Below are 14,713 nucleotides of genomic sequence, written 5' to 3'. Positions count from 1 at the left end.
TACTTTTGTCAGCTCAAGATAGACCTAGGCATGTCCTATATGAATAATTTACTATGGAGTAAAACTTGGAGCCTTCATTTTAATATCTCACTCCCTTTTGAGAAGATGGACCCCTCGTTTCCCGAACGCCAGTCTTCCATTCTTACTTTCTCTAAAATAATACCTCATATTTATAATAAAAACTAAGTAATTCACCCATACTCAACTAATGGCCTATCTATATATTCAAAATATCATGTGATTCTCTTTTTTTATTTGAACACTCAAAATTGTTATTGTTTTATTTCATAATAATAATAATAACGGGACTGTTTAATTTTTTTACTAATACTTTTTTGTTTGCTTTTTGTTTCGTTTTGGTGTGGTGTGTATGCTTGTCCTTGGCCAATTAGAACTTTGATATGGATGAATATTACACTAGTTATGATTCCGCCTTGTTGGTCGACAAAATTATGACGCACTTTGCGTTCTTAAGTATGAATTGGAAGCACATGCTTGGCAGACCTACCATTATATTGGTGGCTACACAAAATCACTTAGGTAATACATTAATTGCTTTTATTCCATATAAAATGCTTGGAATTATGACACGATATGCTAATACTTATCAAACAAAACTTGATATGTTTTCAGATGATGGAAAAATTCCACTCGCTATGATAACTACTATGAAAAAATTGAAATCAGGTTATATAAGTGGAACTCGGGTGACTCTTGGAAATTTAGCAGAATTCCTGAGTACCAGTTGCATAACAAACTTGAGCTTCCTGGGATGCCAGGAAGAAGGCCTTCCAGATAGTGAGTTCAAGTTACCTCTTGTTGATTATTTTCTTAATGCAATTTTCCAGAATTGAACCCCCAAGTGCAGAAATATTTGGAAGAGCATCTCTTCAAGTCATTATCTTCAAAATCAACCATTCTGGAATCACCTGCTGGTGGCAAATCAAAATCGAAGCATCTAAAGAGGAAGATGTCGATTAGAGGAGCGGTTAAGAAAACTAGATCCATAAATATAGATGGTGAGAAAATATGGACGGTTTAATATAAAAGTAGATGTTGAAAACTTCCAATAGGAAATTCTCCTCAATTTGAGTTAATGGTAGTAGATTCTCTTTCCTTTTTTCAAACTCTCTGCAGAAACTATCTAAAGTGAGGATTGACTTCTGCACGAAATGGAATGACTGAGTACTGACAGTTTCCAAAAGATGAGGTTAGGTCTTATTGGTCAATTACCAATTATGATTTGAAGAAGTTATCTTTGTTTGCTTAATCAGTGTGGAAAATTTAAAGGGCAATTTCAAGGTTAAATCTGATTTTTTAAACGCGAACCCATGCTTTTGATGCCACAAATGAAAATAGCTGAAAATGTCCGGAGATAACACCTTAAAATGGGCCTTGAAACTCACGAGGCAGTCAATACATCAAGTTCATCACATTTGGAATTCTTAAGTATTTTACGAGAAAATGAATAAATTTTTGGTCGGTGGAATACTTTCAAAGGACCCCACACTTACTTACTTAGGAAAAGCGGGTCCAGTGAATTTTCCCCATTTTTACATATTATATTTATATCAACCTTAAGAACAATATATCAGATTTTCACGAAGTTCTTACATCCGGTTTGTTCTATAGGGCGTTCCAAAATTGCAGCTACGGAAAAATGAATCTTTAAATTTTGATGATAATTCTTCTAATTTTCAAAATTTCATCATGATGCCTTGGGTTCTGAATAATAAGATATCACAGATATCCAAACACTGCCCACCACGTTAAGTTTTGTTATACAGGCTGTTCCATGAAGCTGTATAAGTAACTGAATGTAACTTTGTTAGTGACTTTGGGAACACCCTGAGTTTTTCAAAATATGATACCATGATGTATGTCCACCTCTGTAGGAAGTTTCATTAATGTACAAAGAACAGTTGCAAAACTATTCAGGTTTAATTTCGGATTTCATACAAATTTTCTTTAAAAGTTATCTGTAGTTGAGATTACGGTCAATTATTTGATTTTTTATGAATTCTGTAGGCTACTCAAACGGTTGGTTGGCTTTTCTTCTGTTAAGTAGTTTTCAGTTAGTTTTTTTTTAAATCGTTGCGACCATTATTGCTATAAAGTTATAGAAAGTTTATGTGAAAAGACAGCAACGAATGCGCGAAATAGATATGCATGTTTCCTATGTGATCATGAGTTTCCATTAAATAACCTCAGACGAATAGATAGAGAAGATGATGTCGATGAAAGAAATCTGGCTGTTTTGAAGCGTGAAGTGTTAGAATTACCGGTAGTTGAAGTAACCCAATTATAACGAGATTGTGCATTATTTGCATTAATTGTTTGAAAGAGGTAACTGAAGAAATCAACGACATAAATGATGATTCTACAGTACCAGTTAAATTAAATACTATGCGTCAAACTCCAAGTCATGCGCCGTGCTTCATTTGCAATGAAGACGGTGGTGATCTTTGCAGGTTAACACTGAAGTGCAGATTGAAAATTTTCATAGCACATGGCATATATATTAGTGAGAATGCTAGAATTTGCAGACACCACGTGAATGAGGATCTTTTTATACCTCGTCCTCTCCTTGTTGGTTTATACGATACACCAAGAAAAACATTAGAATGAACGGAATTCAAATCTCTACATTTTTACAAAAAAATGCGCAAATGCCATGGAGAAGCCCTTAAATGGAGATATCATGTTGAGAAGGATTTTACTGATGAGGAATTCGAAGCCCTTTGTCCAATTACAAAAGACGAATTTCTTGATTTGTTTAGAAAGTGTTTGCCAGTTCCCGAAGATGAAACTAAATCAAGGCACATTTTTAAGAAAGATCTTCTCATTTTTCTATGCAAAATAAAACAAGGATTGTCAGATGATTTATGTAGGTAAATTGTTATTTAAAGTAATGAACTAAAACCTGAATGATTTGGCAATAATATTTTAATTATATATACACGAGTGAAATTTTTCACATACTTTCATAGTAGAATATTTAAAAAAATATGCATCCTTAGAGTGCTCAAAGATACAACAACCTGGAATGATAATACTGTTCTTCTATATAAACAGATTTTGAGATAGCGAAATGAGGAGATTAGTGACACTGAATTATGTCCATCCTGTACATTCCTGAATAGAAACTCCTTTCGACCAACAATACCTATCATAATAATTATAATGAATGAAAACCTATATTCCTTGACATCAATCTCAACTACAGATAAGTTGAGATAATTGTATGAAATCCGAATTTAAACCTGAATAGTTTTGCAACTGTTCTTTGTACATTAATGAAGCAGCTGCAATTTCGGAACGCCCTATAGAACAAACCGGATGTAAGACCTTCGTGAAAATCTGATATATTGTTCTTAATGTTGATATAAATATAATATGTGAAAATGGGGAAAATTCACTGGACCCGCTTTTCCTAAGTAAGTGTGCGGGGTCCTTTGTATGCGATTTTAATCTCATATATCGAATGATATTTTTCACCTGACACTTTGATTAAAATTTTTGAACACGAGCCTGCAATTTTTTAGTGAACTTATTTAAAATGTTTAGTGACAATCCTGTAAAATATCAGCGAAAAATTTGCCATATTATATTTCATAATCACCATAATCCTTATGGGACGTTTAGGCCAGTTGTACAGTTCAAATTCGTGCCGAGTTCAGCATTGAACCTAGCAACCTAGTTCAACCTGCTATTTTGATATGAGCATGTATATTTATCGATGAAAGATCTGAATATTAAATTTTATTGATGCAGATTCTACTTATGAAGAACTTAACCTCTTCTATAAACTATGTAATACAATAACAACTATTATTTAATTCAATAATATGACAACTCTAAAGTTTCATTCATACTTGACGTCTTTCAGTACTTACACCTTGATACAATTTCAAATATCCATTTATTTTTACATATCAACTTCAACACTGAATACTTCTGTTATCAATTTTTTAACTTAAATATTATTACTTATCACATATATTTTCGAAATATATATCTGTGAAACTCAACTGTTTGCAGCCGAAACTTTAGGAATGGAAAGTAACAGCATCCTTGAAAGGAGAAGTTCTGCATTCTTTTCTCTAAATGCAGATATTGTTGAGAATAGTCCAGATAAACAAGCTGCCTCCTGCAAAACAGGCGTTCCGGTAATCAACGTTACAAGATATAAAACAACTTCTGAAACAGAATATGCTGATACAGAGGTGAGTACTCAAAAAAATTGGTATGGAGAAGCTGAAGCATCTACAACAGATACATTCAAAAAAAATTGGTGCGTGGAAAGCCACGCGATAAAAGTGAAGAACTTCTTAGGCGTCTTCGGCCGCAAATGCAGGAATTTTTTTTTTTTTTTTTTTAACGTTTATTGCACAATATACAATCTACTCTTATAGGTATTAAGTAATTGTGATAAAAGAGACTACATGAGAGTGAAATGTCCAGTGACATTTCTACTAGTTTTGCACTATTTTAGTTTAGTGTTGTGTAAGATCTTCGGGCCATGTCTTCTTCAGTCTTCTGATGTGGGGTCCTTTCAGGCAGAGGTTTTGTATCAGGTCATTGGAGTGACCTTGTAATCGATCTCGATATCTGGCAGATGCAGATTCTATGACGTCATTGATGTAAGGGATCTGTAAGTCTTCATGCAGTCGTTGGTTAGTGACGTACCATGGTGCATCCGCTATTAAGCGGAGAGTTTTGGATTGGAACCTTTGGATGATCTTTCTTCTAGATGGCTTCGCGCATCCCCACAGTTGTATGCCGTAGGACCAGATTGGTTTAAGAGTCGCCTTGTACACTGTCAGTTTGTTCTGCATGGTCATCTTCGACTTTCTTTGCAAGAGCCAATACATCTGTCGGAGCTTCATGTCTAGTTGTTTCCTCTTTGCTTGCAGATGTTTCTCCCATGTGAGCCGTTGATCCAGATGCATACCTAGGTATTTAACCTCAGTCTTTGTCGGTAAGGTGACTCCATTCAGAGTTACTCTTGGGCAGTCGTTGTGTCTTAGGGTGAAGACTACGTTAACTGATTTGCTCTGGTTTAAAGTTATTCTCCATGTTTTGTACCAGATGCTGAGTTGGTCCAGGTGTTCTTGGATATTTGTGGAGGATACAATGGGGTCGTTGTCGGACGAAAGTATTGCAACGTCATCAGCAAATGCAGCAATAGTTGTGTCGGGAGTTTCCGGTAAATCAGCAGTATAGATTAGGTATAAGAACGGTCCTAGTACACTTCCTTGGGGTACACCAGATTTAATTGGGAAATACCCAGATAGTTCGTTATTGGACTTAACAGAGTAGTATCTGTCAGAGATGTACGATTTCAGAATGAGGTAGTAATTATGGTTTAGGTTCTTCTTGAGCTTGTATAATAAGCCTGCATGCCAGACTCTATCAAACGCCTGGGAGACATCCAGGAACACGCCGTTGCAATATTGCTTTCTCTCTAGAGAATTGGAGATGACGTTGATTATCCTGTGAGCCTGGTGTGACGTTGACATCCTTTGTCGGAACCCAAATTGGTAGTCAGGAAGTAGATCTGTTGTCTCATGGTCTTCATGTATCCTTTTTAGGAGTATTCTCTCAAATAGTTTTCCAGGGATTGGGAGAAGACTTATGGGTCTGTATGATGCTGGTGAGTGCTCAGGTTTGCCACTTTTGTGAATCATCAATAGATGGGCATATTTCCATGTGATCGGGAAGTAACCCAAATTCAGCATGCGGTTGTATATGGTAGTTAAGAAGACTATTGCTTTTTTCGGTAGGTTTTTCAGGATATATGCAGTTATCAGGTCATGACCAGGAGCCTTCTTATTTTTAAGTTTGCGTATTTCGTATTTGACTTCCTTAGGATTATAGGATGCAGGAATGAATCTAGTTATGATAAACTGCTGGGGGAACTTATTTCAACCGAATAAATTATAACTTCATTCGTTGTTTGAAAATAAAATATTAATTCGAGCCAAAGAAGTATTCACTTCAAAAATAAAGTTATGATCAGACGAAGTCGAATCGATTATTTGAAAAGTAAATGTGGTTTGTGTCTCACGTGAGGAGACAATTGCCTATACAAATTGGCTTATTGGCCTGCTTATGATTGTCAAATTTTTTGGTGACCCTTCAGCAAATCTAATTTTCATAGGTCGATGAGCTTTTCGCAATGTTGAGGGAATCTGATTCGCTTGAAGAACAAGGGGACATTTTACAGTATCTTGTAGATTCTAGAGGATTGGATTTCAATACAGGCATGTTGGAACACGGAAAAGTTGTTACTGTACGGGACCTCCTCAAGGGGCTATATCAGAAAGCTTGTCAACAGAAATTATGGGGATTAGTAAGACATACTGCAGGAATGCTTGGAAAGCGAGTGGAAGATCTAGCCAAGGCTGTAACTGATTTACTGGTTCGTCAGAAACAAATTACCGTTGGAATGCCCCCTAATAATGAACATACCATCACGGCACCCCTACCAGAAAATGATCTTCGACTCCTTATCCACGAAGCTTATGGTGAAGACGACAGTACCGCCATGCTAACACAAGAGTTGTTAGTTTATTTGGCGATGTTTATTCGTACCGAACCTCAACTCTTCATGGAGATGCTAAGATTGAGGGTAGGTTTAATCATACAAGTAATGGCTTCTGAATTAGCCAGAACACTGATTTGCGATGGGGAAGAAGCATCTGAACACTTACTCAACTTGAGTCCTTTCGAAATGAAAAACCTACTCCACCATATTATTAGCGGAAAGGAATTCGCTATCAGCAGTGGTAAGTTGATCGTTTATAGAATGTAAGAATTTCAGTTTGTCAAATAACAAAAATAATATTATATTGACGTAAATTATTATATTTCAGTCACAACAAGGTGGACTATTTGAACCCTTAATTTGAATTCATAAGCCTTCCACTTGCGTCGTTTTTTTTTCACAATTCGTTCTTATTTTCTTCAATAATTTTTGTATTCCTGTAGAATTTATTTTAATTTCATTTAATTTATTTTAATTTCATTTAATTCATTTTCATTTTATTTTCAAACTAATTTTATAGCATAAAAAGTGATCGCCTTTTTGTAGAAAAAGAAATATCCTTGATCAAATTAGACAATTTCTCGAATTGAACCAGATGCTAAGGGATTACAGAAAAAAGTGAAGATTTATTGGTGATATTTCCAGTATAATAATGGAAATACCCCATTGAATCTAACAATTGATCATTTCACATCAATAACTGATGAAATGATATTTTCAATATTTTTAACAGTATCGAAAGTGGGTCAACATTATTGCTAATGTCGTCACCAACTTCAACCTCTATTTCTTGTTCTTTATCGCTATATTATTGGCAGTGCATAAGCAGAACTTTCCTATGAGAAATTTTCACTTAGTTTAACGAAATAATGAATGAATATACTATTTTTCAGTTGGCAGAGGCAATTTTTCAATTGTTACCAATAAATCCAGTCGAATTAGTAAGGTAAGTAACTACACACACTTAAATGTTAAAAGAGAAAATTCATATCAGTTTTAACAGAGGAGTCATATCACGGTTACACAAGAAAACGTTTACGAGGAAGTAGAAGCTGACAGACAGGGACAGTGGCTTCGACGTAGGAGACTCGATGGTGCTTTAAACAGGGTACCCAGTGATTTTTATCCTAGGGTTTGGAGCGTTCTTGAACGGGTAAGAAAATAATTTTTTAATGAAATAATTCAATGTCAACATTGCATACTACAAATCTTATTTATACACTGCTCAAAACTTGAAGAGAATATTCGAGAGAAAATCTCCTTTTTGCACTTGAAGCAATTTTTCAGTTTCAGTATTATGTTGTGCAGGGTGGGCAAAATTGGTGATACCGGAACTACAACTTTTTAACCCAACGAGATAGAGGAAAATGAATGTGCCATTCATGTCGTCTTTTTTTGAGAAACTAATAATGCAATCAACTGCATTGATCTATCTTCTTTTGTTTTTGAGTTATAACACAAAATTTAATTTTGGGCGATTTCAACCTTGGTCATTATCTCCGTTTCTGTTTGTGCTAGGATGTTAACATGATGAAAACATTATATTTACACTTTTTTGGTAGCAATCCAGTGGCGTACTGTGAGTTTTTCCTACAGTTTTATTTGCTGAGCTATAACATGAAGTTGTGTTTTTTCTTATGAAAACAGTAGTTTAAAATGACTTTGAAAGAATCGCCATTTTTTACCGTTTCAGAAATATATCATACATCACCCTCAGTCTTTCTAAGTCATTTCAAACTACTGTTTTCATTAGAAAAAACACATCTTTATGTTATAGCTCAGCAAATATAGCTGTTGGAAAAAATCATAGTACGCCACTGGATTTCTATCAAAAAAAGTGTCTGTATAATGTTTTCATTTCATCATCTTAGCCTAAACAGAAACGGAGATAATGACCAAAGTTGAACTTTTTTATTTTTCTTAGATGATCTTATTGATTGAGAAGGTGACTGCTAAAGCTGCATTCACAATCAATTCGCGGGCCGAAGTGCACTTCGGCACGAAATTTACCATTCGCAATAATCTTGGAAACATATACTCAAATGAATCAAAAATGTAACTGATCAAAACATAAGCATCAGCATCATCTATAGCCGGCACGAAATTCCTTGCCGAAGTGATAGTTTGCGACTTGCAAGAAATTTGGTCTTGAATTTCATTGTGAATGGTAACGGAGAACGCCATCTGCTAAGCTTCCGTGCCGAAGTGCACTTCGGCCCGTGAATTGATTGTGAATGTAGCTTAAGAATATGTTGTTCATAAAGTTTTTACCTAGTTGTCCAACTTTTTCAATGTATTTCTGATTATTATCCAAATTCGATTGATCAAGTTGCTTTACAATATTGGGTATTTCCTGATAATGCTAATTATTTGATTATGCACTTTTCGAATGTTTTATTTTATCGTTCAAATGGATTAACACGCGTCTGGGACTACAGGTTTTCACTATTCAAAATACTCGATTCATAAAATTTCTCCGACTCGATCCTATAGTGCCTGTAGTGGGAATAACTTTTACGATCATGAGCACGAATGATGAATGTTAGATATCTTATAACGAATAATTTTTCAGTGTCACGGTTTGGACATTGCTGGAAAAGTTTTGCCGCAGAGTCTCACCCAGGAAATGACACCAGGCGAACTGAAGTTTGCCTTAGCTGTGGAGACAGTCTTAAATACCATACCGCAGCCTGAATACCGTCAATTGATTGTCGAAGCATTGATGGTTCTTACACTTGCAGCGGAATACAACGTTGCGCCAATACTTGGAGGAATCATTCAGGTGGAACATCTCGTCCACATTGCCAACAAGCTGTTTCTGGAAGACCAAGTGAGTATTCCATCAAATAGTGATCATTGAAAGAACCGAGAAAATGGAAATTCGAGTTTGGGATAGGTTATTTGAATGGATTTTGGGGTGATGAATTGTCAAATAAAATAGGTACTGTCAGGGTGAAAAATTGTTGTACTATCCAGAATGTTTCAGATGGTGCAATTTAAGTGGGGTAGTTATACAGGGTGTTCTACAAGCTCTATGACAAACTTTGATAGATGCGAGCTGTGCTTATTCTGAACATTTTTTTCCCATGAACATATATCCGATTCGTTTTTGTTTAGAAGATACAAGCATTTGAAAAATTATATTTTTATGTTCAAGTCATAATAATAAATGGAAATTTTGTGATTATAAAAATAGTTCAAAGTGTCCCCCTTCGGCTTGAATGCGAGCTCTACATCGATGACGTTACTCGACGGATAAGATTTGGTTCGTAGTTGTTCGTAGTTGTTCGTAGTTGTTTTGCTGAATTGTATCAAGTAATTGTTGATGAGATTGGATTTTAACATGACAAACAAGCTGCATCATATGTCCTCATAAATAAAAATCTAAGATATTTAGATCAGGCGAACGAGATGGCCATTGTATTGGTCCTCTTTAACCTATCCATTTATTCGGGAAATGTTCATTCAGCCAACTGTCCTCTCGTCTTCCTCTATGTGGTGGTGCACCATCGTGCTGATATCACATCCTATTTCCAACAATTTTGAGCTCTAAGTGATCAATGAAGTCAAAAATTTGTTATGCAAATCTGCCTTTAAACGATCATTTATAATATGTATGTGGATTTGGGAGAGCTACGCGTTGTAGAGATAAGACTGCCTTTTACTGATAAAGATGTTTTGCTTACATCTATTTACAGACCTCCTTCATCTGATGTCATTGCTTTTGTTGAGAACCTTGATGACTACCTAAAGATGTGCGGAAGGGCAGATGTTCATATGTTGGTTGGGGACATCAATATTGATATCCTGAGCCATGATAATCATGTGCATGATTATCTGGATGTCCTGGGAGAGCATGGATTCATTTCGGCCATAAATAGGCCCACGAGAGTTCAGGGTGATAGTAGATCTTGTGTCGACCATGTGTTTATTAAGGATAGGACATCATCGCATCACACATTGTCAGCTGTTTACGAGACCAACATAACTGATCATTTCTCAGTACTCGCGCAGATAGCGTCTTCACAAAAGAAAAAGATGGTGAACCAGCCGCCAAGGGTGAAAAAGATCTTCGACAAAAATAAACTGTTGTGCTCACTACATTCCGAGAGTTGGACAGACGTCTACGAATGTGAGGATGTGGATGCTTGTGCGAGTACATTCCTCGGGAAATTGAAGACTTATATTGATGAGAGTACATATGTAAGGCAGATGAAAGCCTGTGAAAGGAAAAAGAATTCATGGACGACGGAGGGTTTGGTGAGGTCAATAAATGAAAAGAACAGGTTGTATAAAACTATGATGAAGGATCCCACAGAGTTGAATAAAACAAATTATAGAAAATTTAGAAATAAACTGAATGAATTAATAAAAGTTACCAAGAGGGAGTTTTATCAAAAGTTGATCTCGCAGAATAAATCTAGTTCTGCTGCTTTGTGGAGATGTGTTAATGAGATCACAGGAAACAATCCTGGGCAGAACGAAGTGGAAGAAATACGGCTGACGTCGGGAAATATAAGTGCGGATAAAGATGAGATCGCAATGGAGTTCAATGAGCACTTTGCTAATGTGGGGAAGAGACTGAATGAGGAGATCAGAAGAGGCAGGAATGTGGTGAGACCTAGAGGGGCGTCAATTTGCGGTTCATTCTATTTGGCTGAGGTTCAGGAAAATGAGATAATAGAGATTATAGACCAAATGAAAAATAAAGTGGCACCAGGAGCTGATGGTTTGAAAACTGAAACACTTAAGTTTGTAAAACGGGAAATAGCTGCACCTCTAACATATTTGATGAATTTGTCCTTCAGAACTGGAAAAGTGCCCAACGCCTTTAAGCATGCCATTGTTAAACCTATTTATAAAAAAGGGGACAAACTGAACGTTGATAACTACAGACCTATATCTCTAATGTCAAGTTTGTCAAAGATCTTTGAAAAACTACTAAAAGTGCGCATGGATAGCTATTTATGTAGGAAAGGAATAATGTCCGACAAACAGAGTGGCTTCAGGCAGGGTAAATCTACCGAGGACACTATAGCACATTTGACAGCCATACTTAGTAAAAAAATCGACGAGAAAAGCCCCACTTTGTGCATATTTGTGGATTTAATAAAGGCGTTCGACACAGTCAGCCATGAGTTGTTGCTTTTGGTCTTGGAGAGTGTGGGGTTTAGAGGAACTTCGGGTGAACTGCTACATAGTTATTTGGAAAAGAGGAGTCAACAAGTACAGATTGGAAATAAAAAAAGCGATAGTGCGTTTATTGAGTGTGGTATTCCACAGGGAACTGTGTTAGGTCCCCTTTTGTTCGATCTCTACATCAATGAGGTCTTTAAAATCGAAATTGATGGAGACATATTGGGGTTTGCAGACGATATTACCCTGATTTACAGTGCCAAGGATTGGAAAACTCTGAAACATAAAGCAGAGATTGATTTTCTGAGAGTGATTAAATGGTTTGATAGCCGTCTGTTGGCTATAAATTATGAAAAGACATACTTCATGCCGTTTACATCATATGCGCCATATTTACCACAGTTCCAGGCTATGAAAATAATTTGTAATGGATCCCCAATAGAGATCACAATGAAGTCTAAAATCAGGTACCTTGGGGTGTACCTTGACAGTCACCTCAGATGGAGTGAACAAATAAATTATGTAACTAAAAAGCTACGAAGTATTATGTATAAGATCAAATATATGACTCAGGTACTTACCTTGGAACAGCTGAGAATATTATACTGCGCTTTGGTGGAAAGCCATCTGAGATATGGAATTATAGCGTGGGGTTCCGCATTGAAAGTGTATGTGAGTAAGTTGAAGAGGACTCAGAAATGTATCCTTAAAATCATCTACAAAAAACCCCGTAGATATCCCAGCAACCAACTTTACTCAGAAGCGGAGATACTTGACATCAGACAGTTATTCTTCCTCGTGACAACTTGTAGACAACATAAATACAGATCCGAGCTAGTCTATATGGAGCACAGATATGACACTAGACATAAAAGTAACACTGCGATTACTCCCCGACCAGAAAAATCTATTATACAGCGGTGTCATACATACCTAGCGCCAAGGTTCTATTCGCAGATTCCCCGGGAGTTTAGGAGATACAACTCGGTTACACTGTTCAGGACAAGGATGAGGAGATGGTTGACTGGAAAACCTAGACTTTGGGTGCACCAATGTGTTGATGTCAACAATTCTTACTACTATTGATGTGGTATTTCTCCGTTGCTCTCATTGCTGTTAAAATTTTATTGTGTTTTATATATATTTATACTATATTGTATTTATATTGTATTTTTTCACACCCTGAGTTGCATTGTGTTTCGATTGACTTGCATTTTTTGTTGTGATATTTTGTACTTCCATTGGTCCCATTTGTGCATTAAGATTTTTGTCATTTGTGGTGTGATCCCGCTTTCAAGGTTCGCCTTTAGCGGAATTTCAGTTTATTTGCTATTTGTTTATACGATGTTTGCACACCTTATGGAGGTGAAAAATGTACTTATTTCCTCAAATAAACTCATTATTATTATTATTATTATTATCAAATCATTGTTGAAAATCCCAGCCCAAATGTTTACATCGAAACGTTGCTGACATCGTCTTTGTCTAATGGCAATGGCATATGGATTCTGAAGTGCCCATACATGTTCATTAGGATTATTGTTGATACCAACCTTACTGAAACAAGTGTCAAGTGAAAAATCAGAATAATGCCAATTACCATATCAACCGATATTTTCTGTCGGCCTACTTAATCAAAACATGAAAAAGAAATTTTTCGAATGCTTGTAACTCGTAAACGAAAACGAATCGGACCTATGTTCATAAGAAAAAAAATGTTCAAAAGAAGCACAGCTACCTTCTGTCAAAGTTTGTCATAGAGCTTGTAGAAGAACCTGTATAGATGACAAAACTATAGAAATAGAATCGCCTAATTTTTTTTGAGTTTTCTCTAATTTACATAGAGAGAATATAGATCTTTCATTAACCTATCTGAGGTTAACCTAACATGTTTGGAACCATGAAGTCTAGATTTGTTCGCATTTGGCTCATACGTCTATAAAATTTGTTTTAATTAAATTATTACTCACTTCACTGTACACCAGTGATATCTACACTATTTGTCCCACTATCCATTCCGCCAACTTTCCGAAGAACGGGCCTTTCAATAAAGAGTTATTTTCTTGGCATATCAGCTTCTCGGTGATTCTGGAAGGTCTTCCACGAGAGGACACAGTTTCAATTTTCAGTATGTGTGGATACTGTGTAGTACTAGTGAACGAAGTAACTCATAGTTTTTTTGTATAATCTTGAGAATGAGAACTCACTGTATATTTATATTCAAGATGAAATGTGATGGGGATGCCACCTTATGTTGCGCAAAACCAACTAGAGAAACTACTACAAGTGGGAGCCTCCTTTGTGGAGGGGCAGCATACGTTTGTCAACATTTTTACGATAGTGCCCCTAGCGGAAGTTTTGGAACAATGACCTATATGACAAGAGCGGTTGCTGAAACTTTAGATTGTTTTCCTACTCATGGAGAGATTGATTGTACCATCTGTTAGTGTCAAATTCATGATCATGATCTTAGTTTTGAATTATTCTCTTCATGATTAGAGTTGTTAATTAGTTTTAAGTTAAGTTTAGGATGAACAGATTTGGTGCTATATTGAAACTACAGAATTGAGATATACTCTTAGGTATTGGTAATGTTTCAGAAGATAATTTTATTTGATTACCAATTTGATAGAACTTGTGCCATATTTCGAATCATCGGAGAGATACTAACAATAATGATAAAAAATTTGTGTGAATAGTAACTACAACTAAGAATAAAAAAATATCAATTTATAATTTGTATTTTTCATCTTTTCATCCTTTCATTCCTTTAATTGGAAACGAAAAGGCAAAAAACATCTCAAATTAATTATTTATTTATATTCGAGCGATCTTCAAAGGAAGCAGCATTATTAAGGGTTCAGAAACTTTCAGGAATCCGATAAAAACAAACTTGTCGAAATATTTGATACACCATTCTGACAACCTGACACAAGAAAACCCATGTAGAAAACCTCATACGACTACTATAGAATAGGACACTGCTGCGGACAAGCTGCAAGAGTCCAAGATCTCAGCCTATCAAAG

General features: G+C 35.9%; 1 protein-coding gene across 2 annotated transcripts in view; it reads left to right on the top strand.

The window, feature by feature from the left end:
• Window positions 1–14,417, top strand: part of LOC123309091 (probable phosphorylase b kinase regulatory subunit alpha) — a 34,893-nt gene extending 20,476 nt beyond the window's left edge. The window contains exons 7-15 of one of the 2 annotated variants that reach the window (XM_044891976.1): window positions 393–540; window positions 634–798; window positions 849–1,019; window positions 4,042–4,226; window positions 6,164–6,791; window positions 7,444–7,496; window positions 7,554–7,703; window positions 9,123–9,380; window positions 13,912–14,417. In XM_044891976.1, coding sequence (XP_044747911.1) covers window positions 393–540; window positions 634–798; window positions 849–1,019; window positions 4,042–4,226; window positions 6,164–6,791; window positions 7,444–7,496; window positions 7,554–7,703; window positions 9,123–9,380; window positions 13,912–14,133 — 1,980 coding nt within the window. In that variant the 3' untranslated portion in view covers window positions 14,134–14,417. The remainder of the gene's footprint in view (window positions 1–392; window positions 541–633; window positions 799–848; window positions 1,020–4,041; window positions 4,227–6,163; window positions 6,792–7,443; window positions 7,497–7,553; window positions 7,704–9,122; window positions 9,381–13,911) is intronic. The other variant, XM_044891975.1, reaches the window with a different exon arrangement.
• The last annotated feature ends 296 nt before the right edge of the window (window positions 14,418–14,713 follow it).

Source organism: Coccinella septempunctata, chromosome 3 (genome assembly GCF_907165205.1).
Source record: "Coccinella septempunctata chromosome 3, icCocSept1.1, whole genome shotgun sequence".
In the NCBI taxonomy this organism is placed as follows: domain Eukaryota; kingdom Metazoa; phylum Arthropoda; class Insecta; order Coleoptera; family Coccinellidae; genus Coccinella; species Coccinella septempunctata.
The sequence above is the reverse complement of the archived record's forward strand: the minus strand, read 5'-3'. Positions and strand labels throughout refer to the sequence as shown.